This window comes from Periophthalmus magnuspinnatus, chromosome 18, assembly GCF_009829125.3.
Source record: "Periophthalmus magnuspinnatus isolate fPerMag1 chromosome 18, fPerMag1.2.pri, whole genome shotgun sequence".
NCBI lineage: Eukaryota > Metazoa > Chordata > Actinopteri > Gobiiformes > Gobiidae > Periophthalmus > Periophthalmus magnuspinnatus.
The window spans coordinates 9,027,196-9,045,359 of NC_047143.1; the positions used below are offsets into that span (position 1 = coordinate 9,027,196).

Below are 18,164 nucleotides of genomic sequence, written 5' to 3' on the forward strand. Positions count from 1 at the left end.
AGTATTGATACCTACTCAAACGAGTATCTGTTTTCAATACTAGTTTGAATATCGATTAGTGTCTGATTTCTGATATTTTTCACAAGTTTATTCTGCAGTCAAAAATGCACTGGTTCAAAATAAAGTCTCTAAGTTATTATTTTCCACATAACATATCATATTTTATCAAATGTGCTTTTCATCCACTTTTGAAACCTCTAGATACAGAGCCTCCGGTGATTGACAGATGCCGGTCTCCGCCTCCAGTTCTGGCCACAGACACAGAGACAGCAGTGGTCTGGGAAGTGCCACAGTTTTCTGACAACTCAGGTTTGTGTTGTGAGTCTGGTGGCAGCCTGTTATTGTATATGACTACTGTATCTTTTCTTCTCCTGTCTGTTTCAACTTATGATTTTTCTTTTCCATCGGGACTCTGGAAAATGTATATTACTGTATATTTCTTATTCATAAAGGTCTTATTCAATGGAAAATAGAAACAGGGAAAACAAAACACAGATGATTTCAGATGAGTTTTTTGTAATGCGTCAATGTATTGCATCAATCAATGTTATTAAGACATTTCATGAGAACAGGTGAAAAACATTTTATTCACTTTTTTGGCTTTACTGTGCATTTATAGAAGTACAACACTCTCTTCTTTTTTCCCTCCTGCTTGTGTTATCACTGAAAGAATAGGGTGTGACAGACATATGTTGGCTGTTAGGATTTTATATACAACTGATTAGTCTCTCCTCATCTGGGGCCACCCTGCAATGCCTCTGTGTTGATACAGAGCAGTCCTGTATAAAGAAGCACACCAAGGCAATTCACCCAAATAGACTAAATATCAAAGCCTGCTTTCTCTTGGCATTCCCCTCTCTGCCCAAACATCAGTGGTGGTGACAGACTACAAACCAGACTACTCCAGGCTCCAGCCCATAACCAGACCCATGTAATTCTCTGGCTCTGGCGCCCGCTTGCACACAAATAACACTATCCATATATTTTTAAGCTTTCTGACACATGTTCAAGGCATTGTTAGAGAAACGGAGTTAAATGCAAGCTCAAATTTTCACAAATCAATCTCAGGTCCTGACATGTACGTTCTGTCTGGAGATGTGCACCTCCTGTTAAATACACACATGCACACACTTGTCTCACACACATACTGTAATAACAGGCTCCTGTGGCGGCCCTGGGCCACACCACGTCAACCCAGCGCGTTTCAACGTCAATGTTTTGTTTTTCCAGGCCCACACCCTGATGCCAGTGCTATATATAGGGCAGCCCCGATGCACATAAACAGTGTAAAAGTGTAGACACCAGACTCCAAAAGGCCAGACGTGTGTCAGACCCACTGGAATGATGCTGCTACTGTTACTATGTGACAAATTTGGGAACGGAGCAAAATGAAAGATTGATTTGTCAGTTTTCCCACTTGCACCTTCTCTGTTGTAACTTCTCACCATCTGCTTCCAACCCTCATGAGTCACACTTGTACAATACACAATTGTATAGTGTAGTAGTATATTTTACGGACCAGAAAGTGTGTGCCATTGCTCTTTAGACATACCTGGGTTTAGCTCTTATGATTTATAGCTTAAGATGACTCAGAGTAAAGAAAAAGTGTGCAACAATACTGCCCTCTGTTGGACTTTTGGATCCTTGAAATCTTATATGTGACTAGACTAAAATGGTCTTCGGTTTATGTTAAAAGCATACCACCCATAACATTTTGAGTAAATGTTAACAGTTGGATATATACTTTGTTGTTGTATTTTTTAATGTGGATTATTTTGAATGTGTCTCTACAGCTTGTCGCTTAACAGTGAACAGTACCCACACTCCTGGTTCCTTGTTTCCTGTTGGAGATACTTTGGTCCAGTATACGGCCTTTGATGCCGCCGGTAACAGCCGCATCTGTAACCTAACTGTAACTGTACAAGGTAAGGTTAAACACTCTCAGCGTGAATATCTGGTTTGACCCTCTTGATAAAAGCTGTTAAAAATGTTATACAGGCACCACATGTGACCAGCCGTACATGCCAGTGAATGGAGAGTTTGTATGTTCTGAAGAGGAGACAGGGGTCAGCTGTACTCTTCACTGTAAAGAGGGCTACAGCCTCACTCAGGCTGCAGTGCACAGTTACTTCTGTGCCTACAATGGAGTATGGGAGCCTCCCTCCTCCTCAGACCGCCCTGACTGTTCAGGTAAGAATGTTGTTTTTATGGAAACAGATGATGTCCACTTGTTCTGAGACATCAAATCTTTCTTAACTGCAGTGAACCGTGTGGCAAACAATGGATTTAAGCCATTTGAGATGTTGTTCAAAGCCACTCGCTGTGATGATCTGGACCTGGTCAAGTCATTTGCTGGAGAGTTCAATACTAAACTGGAAAGCTTGGTAAGGGCCTTGTCCACACCCTTGTTACCTTAGAATCCAGGGTGTGCTCTGGCCCATTAATACCTACTGTTTTCTAGCTTCCAAACCTCTGCAGCAGTGATGATGTCACCTGCAAGCTGGAAGTGATGTCACAGGGAAATTGTCTGGAGTACAATTATGACTATGAGAATGGCTTTTCGATTGGTAAGTGTTGAGCCTACAAATGTAATTGTCCTTCACCCAATTTAAGGACTAATTTTTCCCTGAATATTCTTAAATCTTGAAGCTCCAGGAGGCTGGGGTCCACAGGGAAATCAGGATTACTCGTACTTTGAGTCAGGCTTTGCTACAGGTACCAGACAGCTGCCCAGTCGGAGCCAAGGCAGTAGTGTATCGACCCACCATCGAACCAAGAGACACAGGAGGATCAGAGGGCCCACGAGAGACCAAAAGATACAGATCTTCTTTAATATCACAGGTAGAGTATACAGTTATTTTGATAAATGCACATGACAGATACCTATCATTATAATTGTACTTTAAATTTTCTAATTTAAACCAATTTTCCCAGCAAGCATTCCTCTGCCTCTGTCAAGGAATGATTCCACAGAGGTAGCCAATCAGAAAAGGCTGTTGCGCACTCTGGAACAGTTAACCAACAGACTAAGGCGAACCCTGGCTAAGCAGCCACTGTCCAGTTTTCATCTGTCGTCCCAGATGATTGTGGCTGACCCGAAATCCATCGAGAGCAGGAAGGCCTCCCTGTTTTGTCGGCCAGGTTCAGTTCTCAGAGGCAGAATGTGTGGTTGGTATTTAGTATTTGTTTTTTATTTATGATTTACCATTCCACTTAAACAATGGTATTCACTGGCCTGTTACAGTCCAGTGTCCAGTAGGTACCTACTTCTCTCTTGAATATAATGAATGTGAAAGCTGCTGGCTGGGATCCTACCAAGATGAGGAGGGCCAGCTGGAGTGTAAGTCCTGCCCTGAAGGATCATCTACAGCATACCTCCATTCTCGCAGCAAGGCCGAATGCAAAGGTATAACTCCTAACTTTCTTTTTGCTACATAATTCCATATATATCTTATATCATACATTTGATGTACATAGAAAATATTAAGCATAAAGAAAAAACACATTTTGAATGAGAGGGTGTCTCCAAATGTTTGACTAATAGTATACATGGCCTTGGTTATTTCAGGGCAGTGTAAACCTGGTAGTCACTCTTTAAATGGACTGGAGATTTGTGAATCATGCCCACTGGGACACTTCCAGCCTGGGTTTGGGGCAAGGGAGTGCCTCGTCTGTCCTGATAGGACCTCAACTGTGACCAGGGGAGCAGTGGACCAGACTGAGTGTGGAGGTAATCTAAGGACAATCCTTTTTTCCATTTGTGTGGTATTGCGTGAGACAAGGAATTGCAGTATACCTCTGTAAAATATCACTAACCACCTCAACTGGAAAAAATAACAACTGACCCATTCAAAATTCAGACTGTCAGCTCATTTTCCAACCAGCGAAGACATATTCCTGAGTGATTATCTGTCATTCACATAGCAATCCTCTATTTTTTTAATTCTTTGCCGTTTTTCCCCCCTCCATAGTTCCTTGTTCACCTGGTCATTTCTCACGGACTGGGTTGGTTCCTTGTTATCCTTGCCCCAGAGATTACTATCAACCCGATCATGGGCGTTCATATTGCCTCTCCTGCCCCTTTTATGGGACGACCACTAACACTGGAACAACAACAATCCAGCTTTGCTCTAGTAAGTGATTACACATATGACATTATTTTTATATTGATGATAATAACAGTAGAATGACCAAGATTGTGTGATCTTACTGTGTTGTGGCAGCTCTCCCCATTACATAAAATTACACTTAGTGCTATTAATATAACTCTAATCTTGGTTTTAGTTGAGTTGGATGACAGATATCGGACAGTTTGGTCAATAGGTTTCCATGCTATTGTTCCAGCTTTCCCTTTCTTGCATTGTATGTATTTTATTTGGGTGTCATTGTCAGGCTTTAGCTCAAGTTTTCTTCCAAAGGAGGAGAGTGTGACGGCTGCTCCGGTAGTGGAGGTAGTTGAGGACTACCAAGCCAGCAGTCAGGTTAGTTTAATTTATTTTTAACAAAAGGTAAACTATCAGATCTGTTTCCAGACTTGATTGTGATGTTATTTGCATCATAGTTTAGTTGAAATTAACTGTATTCTCATATTTTTGCAGGTTTTCCATGAATGCTTCTTGAATCCCTGCCAAAATAGGGGCACATGTGAAGAAATTGGAGCTGGATATGTCTGCACCTGTATGCCAGGATTCACAGGTGAGAAATGTGTTTCTGGGTTTTTGAGATCTGTGAGTGAAACCATTGATTGACTGATTGATTGATAACTTTATTTAGAACATATAAATGTTTTAAAATGCATGTTTTAAAATACACCAAATAAAAAACAGCGTGGAATTAAGGAATGCAGTCACTATGTTCAATATGTTCGGTGTAGGAACAAGTCAAACTTTTTCATTCATCATAAACTACCTCTTAATCAAAGTCCAGAGATTTACGTCAAGAATTAAAAGCTCAGCAAATAAATAGTGGGGATATACTACTATCAATAAGGTGCATTATAATATATAGGAAGTGTATTTTCTTTCTATCCTCATACAGTATAAATGGTCATGATCTCATAGTACACATTGTCTCAATTGATAATATTTCCATAATGTGAAATAATAAGAATAAGAGTAAGTGAAATTAGCATACAATAATAATACCCAGCTTTGTTATTTCTTAAGTTACCAAGACCATGAAGCAATAAGTCCTGTTGATAACAGATGGAGCTGTTGTGTTATAAGTGACACTGAAATGAAAAGCTTTTTGTTTATGTTTGTGATATTTGTCTCTCAGGCGCTAAATGTGAGGTAGACATAGATGAATGTGACTCTGCTCCTTGTCAAAATGGAGGTCTGTGTAAAGACGGACTAGGAGACTTCCAATGTCAGTGCCAGGCTGGATTTCTTGGTAAGCTCACAACCAATGCAGTAGGGTTGTCAAAGGTATCGAAAATCAGATGCTAATTGATAATAAAACTAGTATCAAAACTAGATACTCATTTGAACAAGTACCTAATTAAATGCATATTATGGAATTCAAAAATTATTCTCACAAAAATTTCTGGTCACCGTTTTTGCCCCCTGTGATTTAGGGTCTTTATGTGAAGCTGAAGTGAATGAGTGTTCATCGTCTCCCTGTTTAAATGATGGTATCTGTGTGGATGAAGTCAATAGATTTACCTGCAGCTGTGTTGGTGGCTTCACAGGTTTGTCTAGGGGTTTTTATTATTGACTAACCACATACTAGCATACTAGAAAAGATACTAGCAGAGGTGGGCAGTACACAGTTACATTTACTTGAGTAACTTTTTAAAGAAATTGTACTTTTTAGTGTACTTGTCCCCAGCATGCTTGTACTCCTACTTGAGTAATATTTTTATTGAAGTAGCAATACTCTTACTTGACTAAAGGTTTTGGTTACTCTGTGACAAAAGCTTTATGTTGACAATATGCAATGATTTGTACATTTGTGCTTCTAGCACCACTCCTCAAGATATGATATAGTTTTTCAAATTTTTTTTGACTATCCAATTTTTTTGTCTTTGAAAATACCAGGTTTTGTGCATTATTTCATGCTTTTTCCATCAATTTTCCATAAAATTTAAATTTTTAACCAGACGTTACATCCCGACAATCTTTAACTCTTTAAGTTACTCCTTTCAATCTTACTTGAGTAATTTCTTGGCTGACTACTTTGTACTTCTACTTGAGTAATATTATTTTGAAGTAACGTTACTCTGACTTGAGTACAATTTTTGGCTACTCTACTCTCTCTGGATACTAGATTACAACAGGTATATGTTTGACAATTTTTACAGGATCTCGTTGTGAGCTGGATATTGATGAATGTCTTTCGAACCCTTGTCTGAATGGAGGTGTTTGCGAAGACCTTACTGGAGGCTACACATGCACATGCGCTCTTGGCTTTTCAGGAGATCACTGTGAGATCAACATTGATGAATGCAACAGCACCCCATGTCTCAATGGAGGCTCGTGTCTGGATGCAGTTAACAACTTTAGGTAACTGCTTGATTATATTATGGGTCTTTAGTTTCCAACAGTTCAAGCTGTTAATTAATTATTATGCATATTTGACATTAAAGGGCCCATATTACACTACCATATTCCTGATTTATTGTTATGTTGTTTCCTCATCAAAAACATATCTAAGTTGTATTTTGATTCTTCCACACACTTATCAAACAATTCCTGCATATTCTTCTCTCATACAGAAAATACTGTTCCACCTTGATGTCATGTGGGAATACAGGAAGTACTGCACTGTGTTTTTAAATTCCATATGCCTTCATTAGAATTATTTGGAGCATTTTGGCCCTGGAGTTGCCAATCTCTACCAAACTAAAGGTTAAAGGTAGCTGTTAGCTTGAAAACTACTGCCTCATGACATCACAAGGTGGAACAGAGCATTTTCACCTTTGGAGATGTAGACCTACTAATAATACAGCGTTACCCAAATACATGTGAATGAAACAAAACACAGCTCCGTGTTTGATAACATAACAAAATTCTGTCCTGCTTCACAATGGTTCGCAAGAGTCAATTTTGCATAATATAGGACTTTTAAAGTGATTCCTGTATGTTTCCTCCTTGTTATGTTTTCAGATGCCAGTGTATTGAGGGGTACATGGGAAGACTCTGTGAAGTGGATGTGAATGAGTGTGATCCTAACCCCTGTTTAAATGGAGCAAACTGCTTTGATGGCCTTGGCTCCTACACCTGCCGCTGTCTCCCTGGGTTCAACGGAACCAGGTGTGAGACAGGTACTATATGTATGACAAACCGATGACAGTTCAGTTGGGTAGACAGAACGTGTGCTCAATCTTTGCTAAATGTATCTGTAGTCTGTTTACAAATGTGCAAGATAAAGACTGCATTTAAAATGTATACTATATTTTTTATGAATATTAATTACATCACTTTTGTCTTTCAGAAATGTCATCTGCTTTCAACCTTGACTTTGAGGTTTCTGGTATCCATGGATACATAATGATGGATAGTGTCATGCCAGCACTGACAGAGATCACTTGTACTTTTTGGATGAAATCCTCAGACACGACCAACTATGGTACACCCATCTCTTATGCTGTAGAAGGCAGTGACAATGCTTTTCTGCTCATAGACTATAATGGGTAAGTATTTCATGAATCATTCCACTCTAAATATGGCATAATGGTATCTGTTACTTTCCTGTGATTCAGATGGGTTCTGTATGTAAATGGGAAGGAGCGAATCACGGACTGCCCTGCTGTGAACACTGGTCAGTGGTACCACATCGGAGTGTCATGGAGGAGCTGGGATGGTGACTGGAGAATCTACATTAACGGAAAGCCATCAGATGGAGGCAAAGACCTATCAGTAGGCACCACTATCCCAGGTGTAGTGCTATTTTCAACAATTTGTGTGCTTTAATTTTATTGTATATCATTGTTTTTTCCCTTTTTACATGTTATTATGGGTTATGAAATAGTTATGAAGTCATATTCTGATTGATTAAACATATATATATATATATATATATATATATATATATATATATATATATATATATATATATATATATATATATTAATCTAAATCTGGATCATGTAGGTGGTGGGGCCCTGGTATTAGGCCAGGACCAAGACCAAAGAGGCGATGGTTTTAATCCAGTGGAGTCCTTTGTTGGATCCATCAGTCAGCTCCACATTTGGGACAGGGTTCTCACGCCACAGCAGGTTCCTCCTTTTCCTTATCTTTTACTTGTATTTACACTATATTGTGCTTGTATTCTGTTATAATAGGGTAAAAATATGTTAATCAATGTCTTGAGCAATCCCTTTTGATTTATTTGTGGTAAGATTAAGGTCCTGTCCAGCAGCTGTCCAGCCTCCCATGTTACTCATAGAGGCAATGTACTTGCCTGGCCAGATTTCCTTAATGGAGTTATGGGGCGTGTTAAAGTCAACCAGAACAGCATTTTCTGTGCCGGTAAATAAAAGGCATATTTGAGTTGTATAGAAACTACTTGTTACTTATGTGGCTAAAATGGACACCTCTTTTTAGATTGTCCACAGTTGGAGAATGCTGTGCCTCACCTTCATGTTTCCACTGTGGAGGTGAGTCCTGGCGCTCAGGTGCAGCTGTCTTGTGATCCTGGCTTCTACCTGGTGGGTGAGCCAGTGCTGCAGTGCCAAAACAAAGGCGAGTGGAGCCACCCTGTGGCCACTTGTGAAAGTAAGTGTTAAAAAGTAAATTACTAGAGCAGCCTGTAAAAGAAGAACTTTTATGATAGTGTTCTATGTTTAATTAGGAGTTTCTTGTGGACCTCCCCGTCCACTGGAGAATGGGTTATTCCAAGGCACAGACTTCCATGCTGGCAGCTCTGTCATATATCAGTGTAACTCTGGGTTTTACCTTCTGGGAGATGCAAAGATGCACTGCACAAACAGTGGAAAGTGGGGAGGAAATCCACCTGCGTGTCTTGGTACTTACTGTTGATAAAACATTGAGAGTTCTGCTACTAATAATGGTGAGAGATGTATGAAAATCTATCAAAATGTTTTTTTTTTTTGTTTTGTTTAAGATGTGGATGAGTGTGCTCTGGGGTCTGACTGTGATGAGAACGCCAGATGTCAAAATACAGAGGGTTCCTACACCTGCAGTTGTATGCATCCATACAGCGGGGATGGGAAAAACTGTACCGGCAAGTACATGAATATTAAGAAGAGTGAAGATGTGTAAAAAATACAAGTAAAGAGTAATACATTTTATTTTAATGTCAGAGCCCGTTAAATGTGAAGACCTGGGTGCTCCAGATAATGGCCACAGAGATGGTAGCAACTTTCTGATGGGTAGCGAAAGCATATTTGGCTGTGATAATGGATACGAGCTGATAGGGCCTGCTCGCCTTAAGTGCCTAGAGACAGGAGACTGGGACAGCATACGGCCTTATTGCAGAGGTAGGTCTTTCACTGTTAGAACTGTTCACTGTTCTACGCATGGTACCCTTGTTGGTACCCTTCGGTTAATGAAAGAAAAACTCAAAATGGTCACAGAAATAGCTTGAATCTTACCAAAGTAATAATAATAAAATTCTATGAAATTTAACCAGTGAAAGTCTTACATTGCTTTTCAACCATGCTTCAACAGAATTACTTAAATAAAAAAACTCATGAAACAGGCCTGGACATAAATGATGGTACCTAGAAAAGACTGAAAATAATGTGACATGGTGTGTACCACACTCAACATGGACCAGAGGAAGCAAAGGAAAGAGTTGTCTCAGGAGATTAGAAAGAAAATTATAGACAAGCATGTTAAAGGTAAAGGCTATAAGACCATCTCCAAGCAGCCTGATGTTCCTGTGACTACAAGCTCAAGCTCAAGGAACATCAGTGTCAGATTGCACCGTCCGTCGTTGTTTGAGCCAAAGTGGACTTAATGGGAGACGACCAAGGAGGACACCATTGTTGAAAACAAATCATAAAAAAGCCAGATTTGCCAAACTACATAAACTACATGTTGACAAGCCACAAAGCTTCTGGGAGAATGTCCTATGGACAGATGAGACAAAAATAGAACTTTTTGCCAAGACACATCAGTTTTATGTTCACAGATGGAAAAATGAAGCATATCAAGAAAGGAATACTGTCCCTACTGTGAAACATGGAGGAGGCTCTGTTATGTTCTGGAGCTGCTTTGCTGGATCTGGCACAGGGGGTCTTGAATCTTGCGGGGTACAGTGAAATATCAAGACTGTCAAGGGATTCGAGAGAGAAATGTGCTATCAGAAAGCTTGGTCTCAGTCCCAGGTCATGGGTCTTGCAACAGGAAAGCTAAAAACACCCAAGAATGACTAAGAGGAAAACATTGGACTATTCTAAAGTGGCCTTCTATGAGCCCTGACCTAAATCCTATGACTCCTGAAACATGTCATCTGGAAAAGGCACCCTTCAAACCTGAGACAACTGGAGCAGTTTGCTCATGAGGTGTGGGCCAAAATACCTGCTGAGAGGTGCAGAAGTCTCACTGACAGTTACAGAAATTGTTTGATTGCAGTGTTTGCCTCAAAAGGTTGTGCAACAAAATATTAAGTTAAAGGTACCATCATTTTTGTCCAGGCCTGTTTCATGAGTTTATTTTTTTTTTTATAATTCTGTTGAAGCATGGTTGAAAAGCAATATCTGACTTTTATTGGTTAAATTTCATAGAATTTTTTATTTATTATTACTTTTGTCAGTTTCAAGTTATTTCTGTGAGTATTGTGAGTTTTTCTTTCATTAACTGAAGGGTACCAACAATTTTGTCCGTGTATAGTTTGTAATATGTCCTGTAGAGGGAACTATTGCCATTTCTGACGAATCAGATCGTCAGTATGTATTACCTTTCCTTAACTCAATTAAGTTATGCTTCATTCACATTGAATAGACTATATCGACCCAAATATAAATTCAAATACATAGCATGGTTGGCCATGCTGAGGGGAACAATGTTGGATAGGAGGACGTTATCGAAAATCAGGGCTATTCTGAACATTCCCTCCCACCCACCCACTTCACAATGTGCCAGTCAGCTACAAAAGCTCATTCAGCCATAGACTGTTACTGCCATGCTGCTCCACTGAGAGACACAGGAAATCATTCCTGCCTTTTTCCATCAAACTGCTCAACTCTGTGCTGTAATGTTTCACTGTACAACTGTTTTGCAATATTCTGTCATACCTCATCATTGTAAAACTGTATGTAGAGATAAATATATTATAATTTAAGCTAAATGTAAGTTTATTTTATTTTCACTGTGGGGTTGACAGACCACTATATTTAATTTAAATTTTTCTTAACTTTATTTTTGATAACTCTATTCTTTTGCTGGTCAGCTGCTTGTCTGTAAGAAAAGAATTTCCCCTTGGGGATGTATAAAAGTAAGAGTTCTGTTACTAATAATGGTTCTGATTCTAATAATTGTTAAAGCAGCTTTTGTGCTTTTAGCTCTTTCCTGCCCAGCACCAACTGTTCCAGAAAACTCCATTATGACTGGAAGTAACTTCACCTATGGAAGCAAGGTGACTTTCAGGTATAAGCATCTTTGACATAATCAGAATATATAAAGGATCTGCGTCTTTCTATTATTGTACTGTTAAATGTATATATTCATTATTTTTTGTTTCCAGTTGTAAGGAGGGCTATTTGCCTCAGATCCCCTATGAGTTCCAATGTCTTGCCACCCAAAGATGGAGTGGGTCTCCACCCATTTGTCACCCAGTCATGTGTGGTGGGCCGCCAGCTGTTGCAAATGCAGACTACACCTTGACCATGAACACTTATATGTCGACTGTAACCTACACTTGTTTGGATGGATACAGGTATGAAAGAATGACAACTTTTGTGTTCATTTCATTGTGTTTTGGTGGTGTGATCTTAAGTGTAATGTTCCTGCAAAGACCACAGGGCTCAATGGAGATGGTTTGTGAGGCCTCAGGAGAATGGAGCAGACCGATCCCTCGCTGTGTCAGCATAGAGTGTGGTGAACCGCCAGCTTTAAGAGATGCAGAGACTATTGGAGAGAACTATGAACTGGGAAATAAGGTGTTCTATCGCTGCAAAGAAGGGTAAAGGTTTCAACTGTTTCTTTTCCATTCTGTGTGTGTTACTCGTAAAATACCTGTCATACCCATTCAATACCCAAATAATGCCCAGTTTTTTAAACGTTGAAAATTTGCTATATTTTTGGTCATGCATTTAGGTATTGCATTAATTAAAACATTAAGATAAAGAAGGCGCTTCGCGCATTGTATTTCTGAAGGCAAGTACATTGGAGAGGGAGTGCATTGATGCTCATCAAAATCAAAAATAGAAAGACTCTTGTACTCTGTCTTACTTGAAAAAAATGTGTTTTATTTACAGTGCAAAAGCGACATTTCATCAACTAGCCCTTCATCAGGAAAACATTTAATACCAAATGTATGAATATGGTGTTTAAATACATTAAATAACACATTATTTATTATTTCTAGATACACCCTGATTGGACTAGAAACAAGAGAGTGTCTTCCAGCGGGTCGGTGGAGTGACAGTTCTGCTCAGTGTGTGCCCCGCTCCTGTGGCTACCCGCCGGACATTGAGCACGCAGAGCCATATGAGAGTCATCAGTTGTTTGGAGATACAGCCAACTACTATTGCATGGATGGATATACTGCCAGCAATAACTCCAAAATGATCTGTAATGCGCAGGGTATGTGGGCGCCTCCTGATGGGATGGAGGCCCCACGATGCATTGCAAACTTTTGCCTTCGACCTCCTGATCTACCACATGCAATTTTTGATTCAACTAACAAACCCAAGTATGCCAGCAACACAGAAGTAAGCTACAAATGTAAGGAGGGTTTCATGCTGAATAACAGTGCCACTCTAAGATGCCTGATTGGAGGGGAGTGGGATCCCTCACCTTATGATGTCAGCTGTGTGCCAGTCAGGTGCTCCAAGCCTGAAAGCATTGATAGAGGTTATGTGATTGGGACAAATTACAGTTTTGGAGCTGTGGTAGCTTATAGCTGTGAGAAGGGATTTATGATTCGAGGAGAGAAGAGGAGAACCTGTAAAGCAGATGGAGAGTGGGGAGGGGTTTTGCCTACTTGTGTGCCTGTGTCCTGCTCTACACCACCGTTATTAAAGAATGGGTACATACAGGTATGCTACTTCACACGTTGACAAATTCAGTATTCTTTAATACTTTATTTGACTTTTTAAATGACTAATTGTTGTTATCACAAAATAATGGTACATTTAATGTCTTCTAGACCAGAGGAAGATTTACCTTCAACAGCAAAGTGACATATGCCTGCAATGCGGGCTATAAACTGGTGGGTCGCCCTGATCGGGTCTGCCAGGCTAACCATCAGTGGTCTAACAATGACCCTCCCTCATGTGTCCTCTTGACTTGCGACCGTCCTCCCGAAATTCTCCATGGTCATTTCCGAGGATCTGAGTTTCAGGTTGGACGCAAAGTGGTATATGTCTGTGATGAGGGCTATGAGTTGATCGGGGATTCCATCTGGACCTGTCTAAAGTATGGCAGATGGGATAAAACAAAGAAACCACTCTGCTCACCAGTGCAATGTCCAGAGCCCCCGCTCGAAGAAAACCACCTGGTTTTGACGGGACTCGACACAGAGACAGGAACAGTGGAGCTGTCCTGTGAAGAGGGCTACAGCCTGGAGGGAGCCCGCATTCTCCGCTGCACCCCATCTCAGGAATGGAACGACTCATTCCCAATGTGTAAAAAGGTCTTTTGTAGTGCTCCTCCTGCAGTATCATTTGGTGGTCCTTCTTCAGCCTTGGGTCCCTTTCCTTTTGGCTCAGAGGTGAACTACTTGTGCATGGATGGTTTCACATTGAAGAAGGAAACGTCTGTGTCCTGTCAGGCTAGTGGGCAGTGGAGCAGACCCTTCCCTGAGTGTGTTCCTGTAGAATGTCCTCAGCCCGCAGAGATCCCCAGTGGCATTGTGGATGTCCAGGGTTTGATGTACCTAAGTAAAGCTCTGTACAGCTGTAAGACTGGATATCATTTAGTGGGAAACTCCACGGTGCTTTGCGGGGATAAAGGACTTTGGATTGGAGGAGTCCCTTCCTGCCGGCCTGTTGAATGTTCAGGTCCTAAACAAATTGCAAATGGAAGATTAGTATTCTCAAAACTACAATTTGGTCACAGTGCCTCCTACACCTGTCGCCGTGGTTACCGCCTGCAAGGCCCAGACACTCTGACATGCTTGGCTTCTGGAGAGTGGGATGCAGCGCCACCTGTCTGTGAGCAAATATCTTGCACTCCTCCCCAACCCATTGAAAATGGGTTTGTGGAAGGGCAAGAACACAGTTTTGGTGTGACTATTTTCTACAGCTGTTTCCCTGGGTTTCAGTTGGTTGGGCAGGACCACCTGACATGTGAAGAGACAGGATGGTCCAGTTCGGTGCCTGTTTGTGTGCCGTCCGACTGTGGTCTCCCTCCTCACATTGACTTTGGGGAATATGTACGAGTGTCCGAACTGGGAGCAGGCAAAGACGTGTTATCCTCCCCCATGGACTTAAGCTTCCTCCATGGGACTCTGATAGAGTACCGCTGCCTTGAGGGTTATGACCTCACGAGCCACACTAGACTGGTGTGTGAGGAAAGTGGGGGCTGGAACGGCACTGCTCCACTGTGTGTCCCAGCAGAGTGTGCGAGTCCCTCCAGTCTAGAGCACGGCTGGGTCAATGTGACTGACACTTCTGTGGGCAGCATGGCCACATATGTATGTGAGGAGGGCTATGAGCTGGAGGGAGACTCCATAAGGCACTGTGTTTCTGGAGCTATTTGGAGCAGTGATGCACCAGTGTGTCAGCCTGTGTCCTGTGGAAACCCAGGACATCTTCAAAATGGCACAGTGCATGGAGATGGATTTGAGTTTCCTCAGGCTCTGTATTTCCAGTGTAATCCCGGTTTTCTACTTAAAGGTTCTGCCACAATGATCTGTCAGGCTAATCGAAAGTGGAACAAGCCGAAACCCCAATGTGAACCAGTCTCTTGTGGTCCTCCCAAAATTCCTAAGGATGTTTTTTGTGTAGGAGATGACTTCACATACAGTCATGAAATAGAGTTGAGCTGTTCATCAGGTTTCATGTTACAAGGGGAACCTACTAGTGTTTGCCAGGCTGATGGCACCTGGAGTCATGGGGTTGTCAGATGTGTACCTGCTCAATGTAAGCCCCCTCCAGCTGTAGCCCACGGAAGTGTCCTGGGCTTGGACTTCACCTTCAAGAGTAAAATTCAGTATGAATGTGATGAGGGATATATACTAAAAGGAGCAACTTCACATATGTGTCAGTCCAATGGACTTTGGGACAAACCCGTTCCACAATGTGACATTGTCAGTTGTGACCCTCCTCAAGACATCAGCCATGGCTTTGTCAACGGTTCCAGTTTCAACTACGATGATGTAGTGGAGTATGTCTGCTTTGAAGGCTATGAGGTGGTAGGAGATCCAACACTACGCTGTTCTGCTCAGGGTGTGTGGTTGGGGGCTGTGCCTCAGTGCCAGCCATGTCTCTGTCCTGCTCCTGTCCTAAAATATGGAGTGGTTCTGGGCCGTGATCGCTCCTGTGGAGGTCTTGTACATTTTCAGTGTGATGAAGGCTATAAGCTCTTGGGCCCCTCACAGGCCCTGTGTAAGACAGGAGGAGTGTGGAGCCCAGGGGTCCCTCTGTGCAGCCGGGGCAGGTGTAGTGTCGCTCCGCCAGCAATTCCCAATGCTGCCCTTCAGGGCAGAAGTGGCTCCTATCCAGACACGGTTATGTACAAGTGTCATCCTGGTTACAATTTGAAGGGCAGCTCACAGATATCATGTGGAAGAGATGGCAGATGGGGCGAGCCCAGAATGAGTTGTGAGCCAATAAGCTGTGGAAAACCTCCAGACGTGGACCATGCATACTTTATGGGAGACAATTACACATTTTTAAGCCAGATCACCTATAGGTATGTAATTCCATCATTCTGAGCTTTTGTTGTGTCTTTGCAATTTGGCTGATCCAAACATGTAATTTATCCTATAGCTGCAAAGATGGATATGAGCTGATGACACAGACAGCCTCTGTGACCTGCATGAGTGATGGCACCTGGTCAAAACACAGCGTTCGGTGTAGCCCGTCTCCTTGTCGTCTTCCTACTAATGTTTCTCTCCCTAATTTGATCATTATTGGGAAACAACTCACTCCTGTTGGAGCCACAGCTTCTTTGACCTGCTCTACTGGTTTCTACCTGCAGGGACCAGCACAAACTGAGTGCCAGGTTGTAAAACGTACATTCAAAAAAAAAAAAAAAAAAAAAAAACATAATTACTGTTCTCTGTACTGTATGTTATTCATTTGTTTGTTATGTTCTGTATAGCTGGGTGGACAGTGGTCTCGAAGCATTGACTCTGTTTCATGTAAACCTGTGGTGTGTCCCAAACCTCCTCCACTTCTCCATGGCGTCATTCAGGGGGACAGCTTCAACTATGGAGACTATGTCACATACTCTTGTTTTCCTGGATTCCATATGAAGGTAGTACTAGGTAGTGTCATAGTACTCGAGACTGGTTTTGGTCTCAAGACCGTTTTTCATGGGGTTGGTCTCGTCTCGGACTTGAGCGTATTCGGACTCAGTCTTGTCATGAACTCGAGGTCTGACACTCATTTTTGCTGTTGCCAATAAATCACTGAAGTTTTTGCGCTCATTTGGACCCAGCACACACTGCGCGGAACAACACTCCACACAGGCCCCCGGCGGCATGTCCGCGACTCCGTGTCCCGTCATCACAGCGCTGGTTAGACTTGGATTTTTAAAATATCCTATCCATCTGTTTGCCTTACGTCAGTGCGCCACTCTTTGCCTTTTCGCTCTCTCTCCGGACAAGTCTTGATTAGTGCGGCCTTAACTGCAATATTAGTACGAGGTATCATTTAAGGGGATTAGGAATTTTAGTCTATTTATATGTATTTATTTATTTATTTATTTATTTATTTTTTATTTATTTATTTAGATAGATAGATTGTTTTGTTGTGCTAATGGATTATGTGTCACTTCAGCAAAATGACTTAATGTCTCACAAGATAAAATCGTTAAGCCATTGATAACAACACACTGTCACAACTATGAACACAAAGGGGAATTAGCTTCTTCTGTTATTCATGATATAGAGCATGGAAAATTTACATAAAACATTAAGCTGCAGCAGTGCTGAAGGTTTGTTGCTAATCAGTCGGACAAGTGCCGGTTTCCAAGTGTTGTACATGGTAAAATATTAATTTAGGGTTATTGACAATGTTTCTCTTCTAGATATTATTACATTCATAGAAATATATAATTTCAACAGATTTCCACATGTATTCCTTATGGTTACTGTAAAACTGAGGTAGGAGGCTGCAGACTTTGGTACTGACCCAAATGTCTGTTGGGATCAAATTACAGAGTCATGTGATTTCTCTTCAAGAGAGGATCAAATTGAATGGCTGTGCCAAGAGCTGAGTCACTGTGAGCTGACAGTCAGCTTCTGCCTCTTCCTGTTAGCCTTTCCAGTAATGGCTCACACATATAGCAGCCAAAGCCATTCCATTAGTTCCATATATATATATATATATATATATATATATATATATATATATATATATATATATATATATATATATATATAAAAATGTGTGTGTGTTTTTTAACAGGGTGATGCTATTCAGATCTGCAGAGGAGACAGAACATGGAGTGGCACACAGCCAGTATGTATTGGTAGGTCTGGCTGTATATGTGACATTTAAACATTTGGTAGCTCAGTAACTTCATTATGCAGCTATAAAAAAATAATAATAATTCATGTACAACGTCATGTGCTGTTATACATTGTTGCACCATTAGAAAATCAAATCTTTTGTATAAAAGAAGCTTCTAGAATGACAATTATGAATATTGTGCTTTTGTGTTCTGGCTCCAGCACATACCTGTGGACCTCCTCCCACAGTGACAAATGCCAATGTTCACATAACCGGTGACACTTACCTTCACAATGCTAGCTATCATTGCATTGAAGGTCTGCAACTTGTAGGCTCAACAACTCTCACCTGCCTCCCTAATGGTACTTGGAGCCTTCCCGTACCCTCATGTGAAGGTATTTCTTTTAAGCAC

At 41.2% G+C, this 18,164-nt stretch overlaps 1 protein-coding gene across 2 annotated transcripts in view; it reads left to right on the top strand.

Annotated features, from left to right (window-relative positions):
- svep1 (sushi, von Willebrand factor type A, EGF and pentraxin domain containing 1) overlaps window positions 1–18,164 on the top strand; it is a 61,939-nt gene that overhangs the window by 36,651 nt on the left and 7,124 nt on the right. For both annotated transcript variants that reach the window (XM_033983572.2, XM_055228836.1), the window contains exons 10-42: window positions 202–309; window positions 1,794–1,925; window positions 1,999–2,190; window positions 2,263–2,384; window positions 2,462–2,567; window positions 2,650–2,841; window positions 2,935–3,168; window positions 3,245–3,406; window positions 3,569–3,730; window positions 3,972–4,133; window positions 4,393–4,481; window positions 4,599–4,695; window positions 5,278–5,391; window positions 5,576–5,689; window positions 6,302–6,503; window positions 7,107–7,264; window positions 7,435–7,633; window positions 7,703–7,878; window positions 8,094–8,218; window positions 8,342–8,471; window positions 8,547–8,717; window positions 8,794–8,967; window positions 9,067–9,186; window positions 9,266–9,442; window positions 11,471–11,555; window positions 11,653–11,844; window positions 11,923–12,090; window positions 12,496–13,168; window positions 13,279–15,986; window positions 16,064–16,298; window positions 16,398–16,553; window positions 17,708–17,771; window positions 17,974–18,147. In XM_033983572.2, the coding sequence (XP_033839463.1) occupies window positions 202–309; window positions 1,794–1,925; window positions 1,999–2,190; window positions 2,263–2,384; window positions 2,462–2,567; window positions 2,650–2,841; window positions 2,935–3,168; window positions 3,245–3,406; window positions 3,569–3,730; window positions 3,972–4,133; window positions 4,393–4,481; window positions 4,599–4,695; window positions 5,278–5,391; window positions 5,576–5,689; window positions 6,302–6,503; window positions 7,107–7,264; window positions 7,435–7,633; window positions 7,703–7,878; window positions 8,094–8,218; window positions 8,342–8,471; window positions 8,547–8,717; window positions 8,794–8,967; window positions 9,067–9,186; window positions 9,266–9,442; window positions 11,471–11,555; window positions 11,653–11,844; window positions 11,923–12,090; window positions 12,496–13,168; window positions 13,279–15,986; window positions 16,064–16,298; window positions 16,398–16,553; window positions 17,708–17,771; window positions 17,974–18,147 (8,073 nt within the window). The remainder of the gene's footprint in view (window positions 1–201; window positions 310–1,793; window positions 1,926–1,998; window positions 2,191–2,262; window positions 2,385–2,461; window positions 2,568–2,649; window positions 2,842–2,934; window positions 3,169–3,244; window positions 3,407–3,568; window positions 3,731–3,971; window positions 4,134–4,392; window positions 4,482–4,598; window positions 4,696–5,277; window positions 5,392–5,575; window positions 5,690–6,301; window positions 6,504–7,106; window positions 7,265–7,434; window positions 7,634–7,702; window positions 7,879–8,093; window positions 8,219–8,341; window positions 8,472–8,546; window positions 8,718–8,793; window positions 8,968–9,066; window positions 9,187–9,265; window positions 9,443–11,470; window positions 11,556–11,652; window positions 11,845–11,922; window positions 12,091–12,495; window positions 13,169–13,278; window positions 15,987–16,063; window positions 16,299–16,397; window positions 16,554–17,707; window positions 17,772–17,973; window positions 18,148–18,164) is intronic.